Source organism: Corythoichthys intestinalis, chromosome 13, assembly GCF_030265065.1.
Source record: "Corythoichthys intestinalis isolate RoL2023-P3 chromosome 13, ASM3026506v1, whole genome shotgun sequence".
NCBI lineage: Eukaryota > Metazoa > Chordata > Actinopteri > Syngnathiformes > Syngnathidae > Corythoichthys > Corythoichthys intestinalis.
Window position 1 is genome coordinate 43,528,814 of NC_080407.1, and position 18,695 is coordinate 43,547,508.

Below are 18,695 nucleotides of genomic sequence, written 5' to 3' on the forward strand. Positions count from 1 at the left end.
CCCCTGGTGTTAATACTTTGTACAATCCCCTTTTGCCAACAAAACAAGGTCTTGGGACTGAGATGGCCATGGGAGGAGCTTGATTTTGTGACTGGCGAACCATTTCTGTGTAGATTTGGTCATATGTTTAGGGTCATTGTCTTGCTGAAAGACCCAGTGACGACCCATCTTCAGCTTTCGGGCAGAGGGCAACAGATTTTGATTTAAAATGTCCTGGTATTTCAAAGCATTCATGATGCCATGCACCCTAACAAGATTCCCAGGGCCTCTGGAAGCGAAACAGCCCCACAGTATCACTGACCCATACTTCACAGTGGGTATGAGGTGCTTTTAGCATGCGCATCTTTCGTGGCACGGCAGACCCACTTAAGAGTGTTTGTTGCCAAAAGCCTCAATCTTGGTCTCATCTGACCAAAGCACACAGTCCCAGGTATTTTTGTGTGAGACCAAGATTGAGCTTTTAAACCCCCCCCCCCCCCCCCCCCCCCCCCAACTTGGCTGGGGCTGTGCCGGGGCCCTTGGGCGGCCCCTCCACAACATTTCCACTTTCCTGCAGGACTATCACATGTGTGAATGGGGTTCAAGCTTGACTGGGTGCTATTGAGACACATTAGATTAGGTAGATTGTTGGTGCCAAGAATAGCGATCAGGTAGCACGATGTAAACATGTACACACTTACGGGTAATTTACATAATACTGGGTGCTCCGCCCCGCCTAATTATGTCTCCTTTCGACTCACCTTCCATCCTCTTTCTCCTCATTTATCAGCCCCCCCCCCCCCCCCCCCCCCCCACATAGGTAACTATTAACACCACTATGTTTATAACTAGCTTAGGCGTGTAATAATGTATTTGTTGTTTGGTCTACTTCCTTTGTTTCTGTCCCCCCAGAAATAATTTAAAAGTGAAAACGGTATCTTCTACTGATTGTTCTTTTTCATGTGTGACTGGCCGTCATACGACGTTCAAAAAGTCAAAGTTAGGACCCTGAAGTTGTTTTTTGTCACATTTTTAATGTTTGAAGGTTACATACGGTAGATGCAATCGGGGTAGATAAGAGGCAGTTCAATGGGAAATAACGAAAACGGGGGAGTTTCCTTCTCTCTTTAAACAGTTAATGGACGTATGCCGTCAGATGACCGTGACGTCGTCTTTTTGGCTTCTACTTCACCGCTTTTTGGGAGGTTGCGCTGTACGGGGAGGAGTGACAGGCCGGCCGGTGTTCATGCCGCCGTATTGGTACTTGGCTTTCTTCTCGGAGGGCTTCAGGATCTGAAGAACACAGGTTAATTCATTATTTTGCTTATTGTTCGACTGCACTTTTAGAGCGGGCACCTGGAAGGAGCACATCAGGGTTTCGTCCACGCTCATCATTCCACCCGAGTTGTCGAATTCGCCGCAGTAGTTGGGTGCCGAGAAGAGGGTCACCAGCTGCCTCTTCGCAAAGAACTCGTAGCCGTCTTCTACAACCTGGAGGTGTCAAGCTCTTAAGTACAGGACTCTTGAGATGTTCTCACCCCCTAGGCTTTTTTACCTGGTGGGCTCTGCAGATGAGATCCAAGTCATGCCGGTTGAGGAACTTGCTGACCACGTCGGCGCCGAACGTGAAGGAGACGCCGCGGTCGTTCTCGCCCCATCCCTGCACATCCTTGTCCGGATCCGACCACAGAAGATCACAGAGCAGGCCTGGAGGTTAGAAGCGGAATAGCAGTTTTTTTTTTTTCTCTTTCTCCGCTGTCTGCCCATGTTGAGAGAATGAGGGAGTAAACAGCTGAGCCTCTTTCCACAGACCATAAAAGAGGATGTGGGCTAAAAAGGCAGCAAGACTGTCTGGGCTCCCTTAAAAGGAGAAGGAATAAACATTTTTATCATGAGGAGGTTTTTGTTGAAACAGTGGCCCCGTTGGTGGCCGAAAAATCTCATTGCAACTAATTGATTCCTATATATGAATTTAAAATAAAGACATAGCCGGTAAAATGTTGTCTATTAAAGTTGTAAAGCAATAAAACAACAATAATGAATCAAATGAACAAGAATCCTAAACAAGTATTTCATAACGGGTCAAAATTATTTTTCAAACAGATCATGTGACTAGCACCTTCGAGATGTTTCTTTGCTTTGCTTAGCCAAAACGACACCTGAGGAGGCAAGATAGATATTCAGAATTTCTTTATACTGTGGTATGAAAAAGTATTTCTGCATAAAATCCCCATCAAATGTGATCTGCTCTGTCAAAATCACACAGATGAAAAAATGGTGTCCGCTATAATTAAAACCACCCAAACATTTATAGATTTTCATATTTTAATGATAGTATGCAAACAATGACAGAATGGGGGAAAATACATATGTGGATTTCATTCTTCTGAAATCATTCTGAAGTTGATTTACTTCTATGTTGGATCTTTGTCTTGTTGCAGCATCCATCCTCTTTTTAGCTTCAACCGTCTGACAGACGGCCTCAGGTTTTCCAGCAAAACATCCTGATAAACTTTTGAATTCATTCTTCCATTAATGATTGCAAGTTGTCCAGGCCCTGAGGAAGCAAACAGCCCCAAATCATGATGCTCCCTCCACCATGCTTTGCGGTGGGGATGAGGTGTTGATGTTGATGAGCTGTTTTTTCCTCCAAAAATGACATTGTGTGTTACTACCAAACAATTAAAATTTGGTTTATCAGTCCGCAAAATATTTCGCCAAAAGTTCCGTGGGGTGTCCAAGTGTCTTGTCCAGGGTGTGCAAGTGTCTTGTCCAAGTCCTTAGCGGACACGGGTTCTTTTTTACCTGAGTATTCTGCGCTGAACTCTCGGCGTCATCTTTGGTGGACAGCCAATCCTTGGGAGAGAAGCAACAGTGCCAAACTCCTTTACACACAACTCTTCTCTGACCATCCTAATAAACATTTGAATTCATTCTTCCATTAATGATTGCGAGTTGTCCAGGCCCTGAGGCAGCAAAACAGCCCCAAATCATGATGCTTCCTCCACCGTGCTTCACGGTGGGGATGAGGTGTTGATGTTGGTGAATTGTTCCATTTTTCCTCCAAAAATGACATTGTGTGTTGCTCCTAAACAATTTAACTTTGGTTTCAACAGTCTACAAAATATTTTGGCAAAACTTCTGCGGAGTGTCCAAGTGCCTTTTTGCGAACTTTAAACGAGCAGGGGCTTCCTCCGTGGAGTCCTCCCGTGAACACCATTTTTGGCCATAGTTTTACATATAGTTGATGTGTGCACAGAAATATTGGACTGTGCCAGTGATTTCTATAAGTCTTAAGCAGACACTCTAGGGTTTCATTTTTACCTCTCTGAGTATTCTGCGCTGAACTCTTGGCATCATCTTTGGCAATGTTGCTTCTCTCCCATGGAGTGGCCATCCACCAAACTCTCTCCATTTGTAGACAACTACTCTGACTGTCGATTGATGAATATCCAGACTTTTATAGATGGTTTTGTATCCTTACCCAGCTTTATACAAATCAACAATCCTCGATCGCAGGTCTTCAGACAGCTCTTTTGACCGAGCCATGATGCACATCAGACAATGATTCTCAAGACATTTCTTACCAGGTGTGTTTTATAGTGGGCAGAGCAGCTTTAAACCTCTCATCAGTGATTGGGCACACACCTGACTTAAAATGATTGGTAGAAATTGGTTTCAATTGCTCTTTAAGTCTTTTTAGGCAAAGGGTTCACTTATTTTTTCCCCTTCTGTCATTGTTTGCAATGCTATCCTCATTAAAATATGAAAACCTATAAATGTTTGTGTGGTTTTAGTTAAAGCAGACGCTGTCTTTTCATCTGTGTGATTTTGACAAAGATCAGATCACATTTGATGGTGATTTTAAGCAGAAATGTGAGATATTCTAAAAGGTTCATACTTTTTCATACCACACTATCTCTCAAAATTTTCCATTTATTTTCAATAGCAGGAAAACATAGGTCCTTTTGATTTTTGACGATTTACCATGACAGCCCATTGACATTCAACTGGCGCCCAAGTAAGTCGATGCCATTGACAGCCAGGCAACAGGACGTGTCCTCGAAATGTCCCCAAATGAACCTTGGCGGGTCTTAGATCTGTAGCTACTCCAGCAAAGTTTCATTGTAATTTCTCCAGAAATTGCAGTTTCTAGTTTAGATTGTTATTGTTTGTGCCTCATTTTGTTCAGCCCTTCTCAGTTTTTAGAAGTTACCGCCGATGTTGAAATACAGGCCTTGAGCACTTTCTTGCGGTTTTGTGTGAAAATAACATGTGAAATGATCGAATGTGTTAATAATTTCACACTCAAGTCGCTTCAGAGTACAAGTCGCACCCTTGAATAAACTATGGGGGGACTGCAACCTCCGAAAAATACAGTCATAGACTTAAAAAATAAAAGACACTTCGTCATTCTTTGCGTCACGCCTTATCAGAGGGGGCCGAGCTTCATTTAGTAACAGCCAAAGATGGCATACGCCCATGTCGGATTTAATCTTGGATTTGCTTACGATTGGATTTCACTACGAAAGCTGTACCGAATACAAACAGGAAGGATTGTCTCAGGAGTGATTTGTCCGAGTATTCAAGGTAAATATTACATTTTTCGTACCATTCATGACTGAATGAAGCATGTATTCGCAGAAATTTTCTTTTGTTTACACATGGAGGCGGCTAATTTTCGTAACTGACTAGCCTCATAGTTGGCAATATTTACGCGAAATAAATGCTACCTGCACTGTTTCTTTGCTTTGAACTGAGAATCAAGACTGTTTCACGTCCGTATCTATGAAGAATTTGGGGATTTAAGCATTTATTCATCAGACTTTTCGCCAGAAAAGCTTTTATGCCAGGCGGCAGCTAGACTTATTCAATATACGTAAAATAAACGCTAACTGTACAGTTTCTTTGCTTTTAACCAAGAATCGAGACTTGTTTTACATCCATATCCATGAAGAATTCGGGGATTTAAGCATTTATTCACAAGACTTTTCTCCAGAAAAGCTCCTTTAACGCTAGGCAGCCTCTAACCTCATTCCGAACATAGCAGTATGGTACTTCGTCAATATACATAAAATAAACGCTAACTGTACGGTTTCTTTGCTTTTAACCAAGAATCGAGACTGTTTTACGTCCATATATATGAAGCATTCGTGGATTTAAACATTTATTCACAAGAATTTTCGGCATAAAAGCTCCTTTTACGCCAGGTGGCCGCTAGTCTCATTCACTAACATAGTAGCATGGTGCTTCATCAATATACGTAAAACAAACGCTAACTGTACGGTTTCTTTGCTTTAAACTAAGAAACGAGACCGTTTTACGTCCATATCTATGAAGAATTCGGGGATTTAAGCATTTATTCACAAGAATTTTTGCCAGAAAAGCTCCTTTTACACCAGGCGGCCGCTAGCCTCATTCGCTAACATAGTAGCATGGTACTTTGTCAATTATACGTAAAATTAACGGTAACTGTACAGTTTCTTTGCTTTTAACCAAGAATCGAGACTGTTTTACGTCCATATCTATGAAGAATCCGGGGATTTAAGCATTTATTCACAAGAATTTTTGCCAGAAAAGCTCCTTTTACGCCAGGTGGCCGCTAGCCTCATTCGCTAACATAGTACATGGCACTTAGTCAATATACGTAAAATAAACGCTAACTGTACGGTTTCTTTGCTTAAAACTAAGAATCGAGACCGTTTTACGTCCATATCTATGAAGAATTTGGGGATTTAAGCATTTATTCACAAGAATTTTTGCCAGAAAAGCTCCTTTTATAAACTCCAGGCGGCCACGAGCCTCATTCGCTAACAGTATATAGTGTATAATGATAATAATGGGCTATTCTATTCTATAACAAGTTGTGATTGTATATAGAATTTATTAATTATCTATTTACATATTATTTATGATTGAGTCTGCATGTTTTCCTCGAGTATTAAGTTTCTGATGTTAAACAGTGATTTATATAGCTGTTGAAAACTTTTAAAAAATGAAGTTACTATTTTCGTCAAAAAACTTGTTTGTTAAATATGTAGTGTAAAATCTGACACTTTTATAGCCATTTTAAGTTGTTATATTTATATAGAAAATAATTAATCGGGATTTTACAAGTGAACGACTTTGAATTTTTTAATGCCTCTGCTCATGGAGACTATGGCTAAGGTAGGTGCCTGTTTTGGTTTTAGGTCGGTAGCAGGTTTGGTTTTGTAAATATTTATATTTTTGAAAATAGACCCCCTACGAATCGGCCCCGTTTCCCATGTCGTGTCAATAGGTTATGAAGTTTATGATACAGTAATTATCCATCCCTTCTAATTTACCACGCACTAGCTTTATTCTTTTGTGTATATCTGTTCACCAACCTGTGTCTGGCACGTCTGTAGGTCTCATGATGCGTCGAATCTGCTCCATAGACTGCAGATCTGGCGACAGACCTGCAGAAAGGACCGTGACACGATAAAAGAGCGTCTGAAGCGTCTTCGTCAAACTTCCTCGACATCCGGCGTACCTCCGTGACAGCAAAAAATCTTCTCGTCAACGATGGCCGCAATGGGCAGGCAGTTGAAGCAGTCGGTGAAGGTCTTCCACAGCTTGATGTTGAACCGGCGCTTACCTGAAGGACAAATAACGAGGTACGTTACGCGTGGTGGTCGTGTATACCACGCGGCGTTACTCCCGAGCGCGCTTACACTCGTCGTAGAAGCCGTAAATGCGATTGATGGAGGCACACTCGTGGTTGCCCCGGAGAAGGAAGAAGTTCTCGGGGTACTTGATCTTGTAGGCCAATAGCAGGCAAATGGTCTCCAATGACTGCTTTCCCCTGTCAACGTAGTCGCCCAGAAACAGGTAGTTGGCCTCTGGCGGGAAGCCTCCGTACTCGAAGAGCCTCAACAGATCTGTGTACTGCCCGTGGATGTCACCTGAAGGAGAGCGGCCAACACTTAGGGAGCGGACAAGACGCCCAAGAAACTGGAGGAACTACACTCACCGCAGATTTTGAGCGGAGCCTCCAGCTCTAGAAGGATGGGCTGACTGAGGAAGATCTCCCGGGACTTGATGCAGAGGCCCCGCACCTCGGCCTCTGTCATCTGCACGATCTTCCCTGGACGACATCCTCGCACTGGGGAGACCGTACGTTAATAGTGCTTTAAATGGCAACAACCGCAAAACTGCACGCAGTCTTCCAAACAAATACAGTGGGACAAATATAGTCAACTTGGAATTTAGTCCCACTTGAAAATATTAGAGAGGCCTGTAATTGTCAACATGGGTAAACCTCAACCATGAGGGACAGAATGTGGGGAAAAAAAAACAGAAAATCACATTGTTGGATTTTTAAAGAATTTATTTGCAAATCATGGTGGAAAATAAGTATTTGGTCAATACCAAAAGTTCATCTCAATACATTTTTATGCACCCTTTGTTGGCAATAACGGAGGCCAAACGTTTTCTGTAATTCTTCACAAGCTTTTCACACACTGTTGCTGGTATTTTGGCCCATTCCTCCATGCAGATCTCCTCTAGAGCAGTGATGTTTTGGGGCTGTCGTTGGGCAACACGGACTTTCAACTCCCTCCGCAAATTTTCTATAGGGTTGAGATCTGGAGACTGGCTAGGCCACTCCAGGACCTTGAAATGCTTCTTACGAAGCCACTCCTTTGTTGCCCTGGCTGCGTGTTACGGATCATTGTCATGCTAAAAGACCCAGCCACGTCTCGTCTTCAATGCCCTTCCTGATGGAAGGAGATTTTCACTCAAAATCTCTCGATACATGGCCCCATTCATGCTTTCCTTTACACAGATCAGTCGTCCTGGTCCCTTTGCAGAAAAACGGCCCCAAAGCATGTTTCCACCCCCATGCTTCACAGTGGATATGGTGTTCTTCGGATGCATTTCAGTATTCTTTCTTGTCCAAACACGAGAACCTGTGTTTCTACCAAAAAGTTTGAGTTCTATTTCATCTGACCATAATACATTCTCCCAGTCCTCTTCTGGATCATCCAAATGCTGTCTGGCGAACCGCAGACGGGCCTGGACGTGTACTGGCTTCAGCAGGGGGACACGTTTGGCAGTGCAGGATTTGAGTCCCTGGTAACGCGTTGTGTTACTGATAGTAGCCTTTGTTACTGTGGTCCCAGCTCTCCATAGGTCATTCACTAGGTCCCCCCGTGTGGTTCTGGGACTTCTTGTTATCATTTTGACGCCACGAGGTGAGATCTTGCATGGAGCCCCAGATCGAGGGAGATTATCAGTGGTCTTGTATGTCTTCCATTTTCTAATAATTGCTCCCACAGTTGATTTCTTTACACTAAGCTTTTTACCTATTGCAGATTCAGTCTTCCCAGCCTGGTGCAGGTCGACAATTTTGTCTCTGGTGTCCTTCGACAGCTCTTTGGTCTTGGCCATAGTGGAGTTTTGAGTGTGACTGACTGAGATTGTGGACAGGTGTCTTTTATACCGATAATGACTTAAAACAGGTGCAATTAATACAGGTAACGAGTGGAGCCTCGTTAGAAGTTAGACCTCTTTGACAGCCAGCAATCTTGCTTGTTTGTAGGTGACCAAATACTTATTTTCCACTCTAATTTGAAAATTCTTTAAAAATCAAACAATGTGATTTTCTGGGTTTTTTTCACATTCTGTCTTTCATGGCTGAGGTTTACCCATGTTGACAATTACAGGCCTCTGTAATCTTTTCAAGTAGGAGAACTTGCACAATTGGTGGTTGACTAAATACTTATTTGCCCCACTGTAGTAAGAACCGGAATTGCCCCCTAATTTACTAGTATTAACTTTTCTCCTGCTCGACTGGCCCTCGGATCCTCCAAACAGGTCACAGAGGCCAACTATTTTTCCACTCTTTTTCTGAGTGGATCTCTCTTGCGAGCCAGGCCATATATGGGCGTCGCCATACAGCAGCTCTGAGGAAGTAGGCTGCCGAGACAAAGAGAGTGCTACTATCCTCGCCGACGAAACGAGAACTAGACTAGCCAGCATCGAGAGCTTCAAAGAATCGCACAAATACCACATTAGCTAAGCCGAATAATAACAAAGCGAGTTAACAAGTGAATGAGGTGTTTGCTGCACTTGTGGAGGAAGGGACAATAAACAACAGGGATCATGTTTTCTGAATCAGAACATGCAAATCCGTTTGAGTTAGAGTCAAGTCGCTGGGAGTTTGACATTTCAAGTAGAATAAGCGTCTTTGTGAGGCTGAAGAAAAGATCAAACCGATTGAAAGAGGCACTGGTCCGACTCTTGGGCTAGCCTTTACCCACGACGGTGCCAGGGGGCAAGCGCTCCTCGACGCACAGGCTCCGCCATTGTTTCCACAACATAGTGTATTGCCGGCAATGCAAAATGTACGGTCCATATTTATTTATTTTTATTTTTTTTAAGGACCAAAAAAGTACGGAATCACCAGTCTCAGACGACAAACTCAAATTTTATCATGTAGAGCAAACTCAGATAAAAAGCTTGAAAAAATAATGAATTAGTTCAAAAGTGCAACTCTTTAGCATTCTGAAACAGTAAAAGAAATGAATAAACATTATGATGGTCCGTAAATGTTACTTTTATCGAGCAAGTGCAGGGAAATATATATGGAATCACTCCATTCTGAGGAAAAGTTCCAGCATCATCACCTTGTCAAGAGTCAAGAATCTGCATTGGACAAGGTGTCAAGAGTCAAGAATCTGCATTGGACAAGGCGATGATGCTGGAACTTTTGTTTGGTGCCATTCCAGTGAGATTTACAAAGATGATTGCCTGAAGAAAACATCAAAATTCCCTCAGTCCTTAATGATATGGGGCTGCATGTCAGGCAAAGGCACTGGGGAGATGGCTGTTTTTAAATCTTCAATAAATGCACAAGTTTACGTTGAAATTAGGGTTGTTCCGATCATGTTTTTTTGCTCCCGATCGTTTTAGTTTGAGTATCTGCCGATCCCGATATTTCCCGATCCGATTGCTTTTTTTTTTTTTTGCTCCCGATTCAATTCCAATCATTCCAGATAATTTTTCCCGATCATATACATTTTGGCAATGCATTAAGAAAAAAATGAATAAAACTCGGACGAATATATACATTCAACATACAGTGCATAAGTACTGCATTTGTTTATTATGACAATAAATCCTCAAGATGGTATTTACATTATTAACATTCTTTCTGTGAGAGGAAGCCACGGATAGAAAGACTTGTAATTCTTAAAGGATAAATGTGACTTTGTATATTGTGACTTAATATTGCCATCTAGTGTATTTATTGAGCTTTCAGTAAATGATACTGTAGCCATTTAACTGTTCTGCCCAAATGCATGATGGGAAGTGGAACCATGACTGTGCGTAGTGGTACCAATTGATATATCTTCTCTACGTTGGGAAAAAACATAGGGTGTTAAGAAAAAGATCAATTACTACCTTTCTTCCCCACATTGCTTCACACGATATTTCTAATCGTAGGGAGAGGGATTGTAAGGCTTTAGCCAATTAAAAAAAGGCTCCAAAGGCTGCCAAAATTCACTCTACTCATTTTACGCTGTCTTTTAGCTCGATATATAGGTAAAACGGCGCCATTACAGATTGAACGCGACAATGCGTGAGTGGGTTGTGCAGCGCATGCGTTAATTGCGTCAAATATTTTAACGTGATAAAAAATTTTTTTAATTAATTACCGCCGTTAACGGGATAAATTTGATAACCCTACCTTAAAGGGTATGAAAACGCAAAGGGGGTGTGAGAAATCAATAGAACCGTTATGTGCCAAGATAACAAATATTGATAAAGTTACCAAAAAAAATCAATCACAATAATGAGCAATTATCGAAAATAGATCGAAAATGACAAACATTTCCGAAAGTGTTCCGGAAAAAGCCGAATGGGACGGAGACGTCATAACAAGGAAACAAAAGGTCGAGGCAGGTGCCATCGTTTATCAACGAGAGAGTTGCGTTCGTGTTTTATCAAAAAATCGCTAAAATGGTTCAAACCTGTCATGCTATGTGGTTTACAAATAGCCATTTGTCGCAATGTAGTACCCAGGAGTTCCCGAACGCGAGAAAAAGAGCTGGACTACGCAGACAATGAGTAAAGTTCGTCAGTGCTAAGAGGGCTAATTTTGCAGACCCAGCCTCCGGCACGGTTTTGTGTGGTGCGCATTTTACACCTGAAAGCTATACGAACTATGAAATCAGGTTTTGCTAAGAAATAGCTGCCGAAAGCAGATGCGGTGCCCGGTGAAAGAGGACGATGACTGGCTCTGATGAGACCACCTCACCACCCCAGGCAAAGCAAAGGAGGGAAATGGCCAGAGTGAGTACTCTTTTATAATAAAAAACATCACGCATTGGATATAGGACTGGACACATGTATAAATCATCGCTTGTAAAATATATAGAACAAATCCTCTCATCCCATTCATATTTGTGTCGGTTGGCAGAGCGAAACCAATGATAGCATATTAAATGATAATTATTCTATACATTACTTTATTTTGCAGTCACGGTGTATCAGCTTCACCAAAAGAAATGCAAACCAAACCATTCGGTGATTCTGTTGCCGCCGGTGTTTCATCAGTGTGATTGCTCCACTCAATGATCCTTTCATTAGGCTGCTTTGGCTTTCGTTTGGGCTCAAACTGATAACCCAAAACACCAAAGAAAGGTTCATAACTCTCCTCGTCACCATTAGAAGAATCTTCGTTACGTCGGATTCGTCGCTGCAAATAGAAACAAAATTGTCCGCCATCGTCGCCGCCATTCAGTACTAAGCACTGAGCTGGCTCTTTCCCGAAAGTGACGTCACGCACACAATATGCTAGATTTCCGGCATCTCGGGGGCGGGTCCTTTTAGCTTGACAATCGACCTAATTTCTATCATTTTCTTGGTGTTGCGATGTGTGTAATTACACGAAGTGGCATGATATGAATTCAAAAAGCATGCGTTGATGGATAAATGATGGAATATTAGCATTTCCCCAGGTGTTGTCATACCCTTTAAGCCTAAACTAAAGACTCTGGATGAGTGTAACATATTATGTCTGTAACGTTAAATACAATTAGAAAACGATTTAATTAAAAAATAGGCATGTCCGATATTTTTTTGCCGATTCCGATACTTTGAAAATGATGTGATCGGACCCGACATCTCTAGTTAAAATTTTAGACAGCGTTCTTATCCCTTCAGTTGAAAATTTGTTATTTTCCAAGATGACAATGCATCCTGTCACAGAGCTAAAACTGTTAAAGCATTCCTTGGAGAAAGACTCATCCAGTCAATGTCATGCCCAGCAAATAGCCCAGATCTCAACCCTATTAAAAAACCTAATTCATAATTTTTTCAAGCTTTTTATCGGAGTTTATTCTACATGATAAAATGTCTGAGTGAATGCTCGTCCGAGACTGCTGATTCCATACTTTTTGCTAGGGGTTGTAGTACGAGAAACTCTCACCCAGTCAACCCCCACATTGGTCACTGCTTGGTTTATTAGTATTAGGGACAGCTGGGTGCGCTGACATTAATAAGATAACTCTGGAGCTCTGTATCCATGTGCCCGTCATCTCTGAAACAAAACACCCTCCTGCCCCAAAATGTATTTTGGTCCTCAGACAGGGCTATATAGGACTCTCCGCTGCTAAACTGCACTTTATCATTCGCTACACAGTACTAAGGGTGTGACAGTAAATCGAAAAGTTAATGTATAAATCGCGATGCTTTGTAGCCCAAAAGGTTACAGACTTCGAGATATGCACCCGACAAGAATCGAGGTATCGTTTAAAAGGGTGTCACGGTTTTAAATAAAAAAAAACAGGTTGCTACCAAAACCTTGCATTAGAATAGTGTCTACGTTAGCTCATTGATGCCACTAGTTGACTGCATTGGGCGTCTAGCACTGTCAATGGCACCGAAACCAGAGCAGACACAGCAAGTCTTTTGTGGCCATTTACAGGTCACTTCCATAAGTGGGCTTGGCCCGCCCGTACCCATATGGGCTTGGCCCGTGTTTTCCGAAATTTCCAGGTTCGCGGTGAATCAGTAACAGGCACACTTTTGCTCAATAGACGATGTTTATTGATTAGAAAATGCAGACTAAATGAGATTTATTGATTACAATCCCACAAGAGCAAGCAAACAAGTATCAACAAATGTCAACGATGACGCTAGACTTGAGCTTGTCAACCCCAGAATCCACACGTTACCGTTACAGCAAAACAAAATGTCCATTTAGCAATGAAAATCACTTACCGTGACAAGTGAGTGGGAAGCCAGCAACACTCCAGTAAAGCGGCAAAGGGACAAAAGTCAGGCGATGGCCAGAAATGTCCGGTTTTGTAAGGACGCACCCCTTGGGAGGCAGATAGGCCAACTTCCGCCCCCGAGCGGCGCGTCCTTACAAAACCGGACATTTCCGGGCGACCTATCACGTATGGATCGCCTGGCTTTTGTCCTTTTGACGCTTTACTGGAGTGTTGTTGGCTTCCCGCTCGTTTGTCACGGTAAGCGATTTTCATTTCTAAGGGACAACTAGTTGTGCTGTAACGTAACGTGGGGATTCTGAGATTGACAAACTCAAATCTAGCATCACGTTACCATTTGTTTGGTTGTTTTTGATATCTGTTTGTTTGCTCTTGTGGGATTGTAATCAATAAATCTAATTTATTCTGCATTTTCTAATCAATAAACATCGTCTATTGAGCAAAAGTGTGCCTGTTACTGATTCACCGCGAAGCTGGAAATTTCGGAAAACAGCCCGCCCGTACCCAAGTGGGCTTGGCCCGCCCGTACGTAAGCGCGCTTTTACCTGGCACCGCCAGACTATGCTCTCTGTATTTTTCAAACACTGTGACAACAGTCTGGGACCCATTTCCTTATTTGCCTCTCGAGCCAGAACGAAATCATCCGTGCAATCAGATTCATTTATTTGCATGACGTGTTAAGGAGCAACGTCACTCTTGCGTGTTGGAAATTGTCAACACAACAACACAGATGGCAAACAGGAGAGCCAAGAATATATTCCAATCCGCGGTAAATTCAGTTTTAAATAACCAAAAACACAACGAGTCGCTAAAACCAACAGTCTATCTCGCGCTAGCCCTGTTGGATAAACTTCTCCGCTCTCCTCGTATGATTATTCCCTCACGTTAGAGTTTCTTGTCGCTTTATCAACGGCACATCCGCCTGTCGCTGATTGGTCCACTCCGCTGTCTGTTTGCTGTGGTTTGCTCCGCCCTGGTAATTTGATCCGCCGAACGTTCGCCAGACTCTATAGCTGGAACAGCAGTGAGTTTGGTGTACTCGGAAAAGCGCCCTTGGCCCATGCGCACATAAGGGGGCTTGGCCCTGTGCGTACATAAGTGGGCTTTGCCCACGCATACTTAAGTGGGCTTGGCCAAATAGGGGAAAGGATGTTGTGTGCCTCTAATATTTTGTTCCTGGTTGCATCAAGAATCAATGCAAGTCAGTTGTGCTGCAACGTTTAATCGATTAACTCGAGTAATTCGTTTAGAAAAAAGATTCGAATAAAAATTTTGCTGCTTCGAGTATTCGTTTAATTAAAGTGGGGTTATAAAAGTTGTTTTAAAGGTTTTTACATTTTGATTTATTAATTTTGGTGGAGACACTGCCCTCTAGTGGCAACAGTGAATATGACATATTAACATGGCTGAATTCAGCTGCTCCATGTTAAGACCAACATAAGCTAAGTTTTTGTTTGAGCTAATGTTTTTTTGATGCATTTGTAATTTAGTTTATCGGTATATTTAGCCGATTTTTTTGTGGGAATATATGTTTGAACCATTTGTTAAGAGCATTAAAAAAAAAAAACGTTAGCATTTTATGGCATTTAAGCTAGCGGACTTTTGCTCCGTAAATTAGCCAAATTGTTCTTTTGTTGTACCTATATCCTCATTTATTTTTTTATACCGTTTCAGGCTCAGCTCAAGTATTTTAATTTTTTACGTTCCTTATACGATTACTCAATTATTCGAACAAACTATTTTTTTCGATTAATCGACTACTAAAATAATCGATAGCTGCAGCCATACAAGTCAGAAAGTATTGTAAATCCCTTAATCATAGAGCTACTGGTTCGTTTTCACTGCGAGAATCAAGTCAATAAAGCACTCAATTATGTAACACGCCTAATCAATCGGTATGATGACTAGGTTATGCTCCGATTGTAGACTTTCCAATATCTGTTCATTAGCTCAAGCACTGTGTCTCGCTGTGGCACAAAGCTTGAAAACGGTGGAGGTTGCAAATATACCGTTATTGAGCACTAGTGGGCGCAACATGAGTACAAGCAAGATTAGGCAGGTGAACAAGATATTGAATAATAAAAAAACTGTGAAAGCAGCACGCCTTCAAATGGGTGCTGCACACTCTTGTTAGTAACTTAGGAAGTTACGAATTTCTTAGATTTTTTGCCTCTGTATCTGTACTTAAGTAAAAATTGAGTACTTCATCCACTACGGGTAATTAGGGCTGTCAAATTTATCGCGTTCACGGGCGGTAATTAATTTTTTAAATTAATCACGTTAAAATATTTGACGCAATTAACGCATGCACAGAATAAGCCGTTCATGCGTAGCAAAGAGACACAGCGTTCATTGGGCCGCACCTTTTATTGGCTTACGTTTTGGCAGCCACTACTAACAGTCATGGTTGCCCAACTTCCCATCATGCATTGGAGCGGAGTAGGAGACGACCTTTTTTTTAACACACTTAATTGAACAAAACGCAGAACATATCGTATACCATTTGCAGCCACTACTGACAGTCATGGATGCCCAACTTCCCATCATGCATTTGGGCAGAACAGGAGACGTTCTTTTTCTTAACATGGCTAATTGAACAACGCAGAACATACGGTATACTATTTGCAGCCACCACTGACAGTCATGGTTGCCCAACTTCCCATCATGCATTTGGGCGGAGCAGGAGACATTCTTTTTCTTAATATAAAATTTCTATAACTTGTACTCAAATTTATCTTTTAAGAACTACAAGTCTTTCTATCCGTGGATCCTTTGAACAGAAAGAATGTTAATAATGTTAATGCCATCTTTTGGATTTATTGTTATAATAAACAAATACAGTACTTATGTACAATATTTTGAATGTTTATGTCCGTCTTGTGTCTTATCTTTCCATTCGAACAATAATTTACAGAAAAATATGGCATATTTAGAGATGGTTTGAATTGCGATTAATTACGATTAATTAACTTTTAAGCTGTGATTAACCCGATTAAAAATTTTAATCGTTTGACAGCCCTACTGGTAATATGTGATGTTGTAATTGTCAAGATCGGCCTGAACCTGGAAGGAAATTTCGTTGCACTTGTGAAATGACAAAGAAACTCGATTCTTGTCTCATGTAAACACAACAAGCACACGACTCATCTAAGCGTCACATCCCCTCGTAAAAAACAAGTTTCTTCGGAGTACAGTAGTAACGAAGTTGTACTATGTATTTTTTCAGACGGGTACGGGGAAACCGTATTGCGTTTTTTTAAAATCTGCACGCTATAAAGATGTCAATATGTGCTATGAACAGTTTTAAGACGGTATTGGGACGTTAAGCACGACAAGCTGGCGAGGGACTCCCACCAAACAGTCAACGGCCGCCGAATGACAACTTTTTGCTGGCACGTAAACGCTACACGAATATTTGTGTGTCCGTTAAAAATGTCAATAAATACATTTAAAACGGGAAAGCTTATAGGTGCGGCTGTGATTTCGCCTTAGAGACATTTTTCTTCCTCCTCTCCTAGCCGAGCGAAGCTTTCGGCCGGTGGACCGTTGAGGCAAAACGAGGCGACACAATGCCGACAATCGCACGCAGTCTGCAAAGAAAAGAGTGTGTTGCTCACCCTCTAACAGCCTTGAAATCAACGAGTCCACGTCCAACTCCCCCTCCGCCATTTCTGTTCCGAAGAGCTCGCTTGCGCAGCAGAGTGAAGGAGGCTCCGAAGGTACCGCCTCACTGGTCTCAAACGCACCACCAAGCTCCTCGCTCCAGTCGTTTATGACATCCCTCGCACTGCCTTTAAAGTCCCTTGCATACGTAAACGCAGCAGGACGACGAAAAGGGCGACTTAATCATCGAGGGTGATCCAACGTGACTAGGTTTGGATATGACGTTTTTATTACATGTATACGTAATCGTTACAAGAAGTTGTCGTATGTCCTACGATTGCAGGGAGACCTTGAAGGCACCTTTTTAGCTTTTCGCTTCGCAACCATAGACATTAAATATAAACTCCGCCTTTCGGCCCTGCGTCAGATACGTAAGCGCGTTGCCATATTGGATGTGTCGACGGCAAACCGTGTGCGTTTTCGCCACATCTTTGGGACAATTTCTTTACATACCGACGGGACAAAATTCTGCACTAGTTGACAGCTGTGTAATTCCATCAGTACGAGACACTTATAAAATTGTAATTAATGTCTAGCGCTTTAATAAGAGTAGAAAATCAAACGAGAAACGACTCCAGGGTTTATGCGGGTCGGAGCCCTTGAAATGACATCGACAGAAATAAAATACATTTTAAACCATCTGGTGCGTATGTGGTGCACACTAGAAAGTATATGGTGCGCACTAGATAGTATGTGGTGCGCGCCACCAGATAGTTTCTGGTGGGCACTAGAAATATTTTTAGTGCGTGCCACCAGATAGTTTCTGGTGCGCACTAGAAAGTATGGGGTGCCGTCACCAGATAGTTTCTGGTGTGCATTAGAAAGTATGTGGTGCGCGCCACCAGATAGTTACTGGTGCGCACTAGAAAGTTTGTATGCGCGCTGCCAGATAGTATGTGGTGCGCACTAGAAAGTATGTGGTGCGCGCCACCAGATTTTATGTGGTGCACACGAGAAAGTATATGGTGCGCACTAGATAGTATGTGGTGCGCGCCACCAGATAGTATGTGGTGCGCTCTAGAAAGTATGTAGTGCGCGCAACCAGATAGTTACTGGTGCGCACTAGAAAGTTTGTATGCACGCCGCCAGATAGTACGTGGTGCGCACTAGAAAGTATGTAGTGCGCGCCACCAGATTTTATGTGGTGCACACAAGAAAGTATATGGTGCGCACTAGATAGTATGTGGTGCGCGCCAACAGATAGTATGTGGTGCGCTCTAGAAAGTATGTAGTGCGCGCCACCAGATAGTTACTGGTGCGCACTAGAAAGTTTGTATGCACGCCGCCAGATAGTACGTGGTGCGCACTAGAAAGTATGTAGTGCGCGCCACCAGATTTTATGTGGTGCACATGAGAAAGTATATGGTGCACACTAGATGGTATGTGGTGCGCGCCACCAGATAGTATGTGGTGCGCGCCACCATTTAGTATGTGGTGCGTGCCACCAGATAGCTTCGGGTGCGCTCTAGAAAGTATGTAGTGCGCGCCGTCAGATAGCGTCTGGTGCGCACCAGAAAGTATGTGGTGCACACCACCACATAGTATATGGTGCGCACCACCAGATAGTATGTGGTGCGCACCACCAGATAGTATGTGGTGCGCGCCACCAGATAGTATGTGGTGCGCGCCACCAGATAGTGTGTGGTGCGCGCCACCAGATAGTGTGTGGTGCGCGCCACCAGATAGTATGTGGTGCGCACTACAAAGTGTGTGGTGCGCGCCACCAGATAGTATGTGGTGCGCACTACAAAGTATGTGGTGCGCGCCGCCACATAGTATGTGGTGCGCACT

At 42.6% G+C, this 18,695-nt stretch overlaps 1 protein-coding gene across 1 annotated transcript; it reads right to left on the reverse strand.

Annotated features, from left to right (window-relative positions):
* Positions 1–967: 967 nt before the first annotated feature.
* On the reverse strand, positions 968–17,156 carry LOC130927824 (serine/threonine-protein phosphatase PP1-beta catalytic subunit). Its single transcript, XM_057853890.1, has 8 exons — positions 16,859–17,156; positions 6,974–7,105; positions 6,675–6,905; positions 6,494–6,598; positions 6,348–6,419; positions 1,535–1,686; positions 1,336–1,470; positions 968–1,272 (listed from the first exon to the last, which is right to left on the reverse strand). Exons 1-8 carry the CDS (start codon positions 16,908–16,910, stop codon positions 1,168–1,170), a joined length of 984 nt encoding a protein of 327 aa, XP_057709873.1. The 5' UTR covers positions 16,911–17,156; the 3' UTR covers positions 968–1,167.
* Between the last annotated feature and the right edge of the window lie 1,539 nt (positions 17,157–18,695).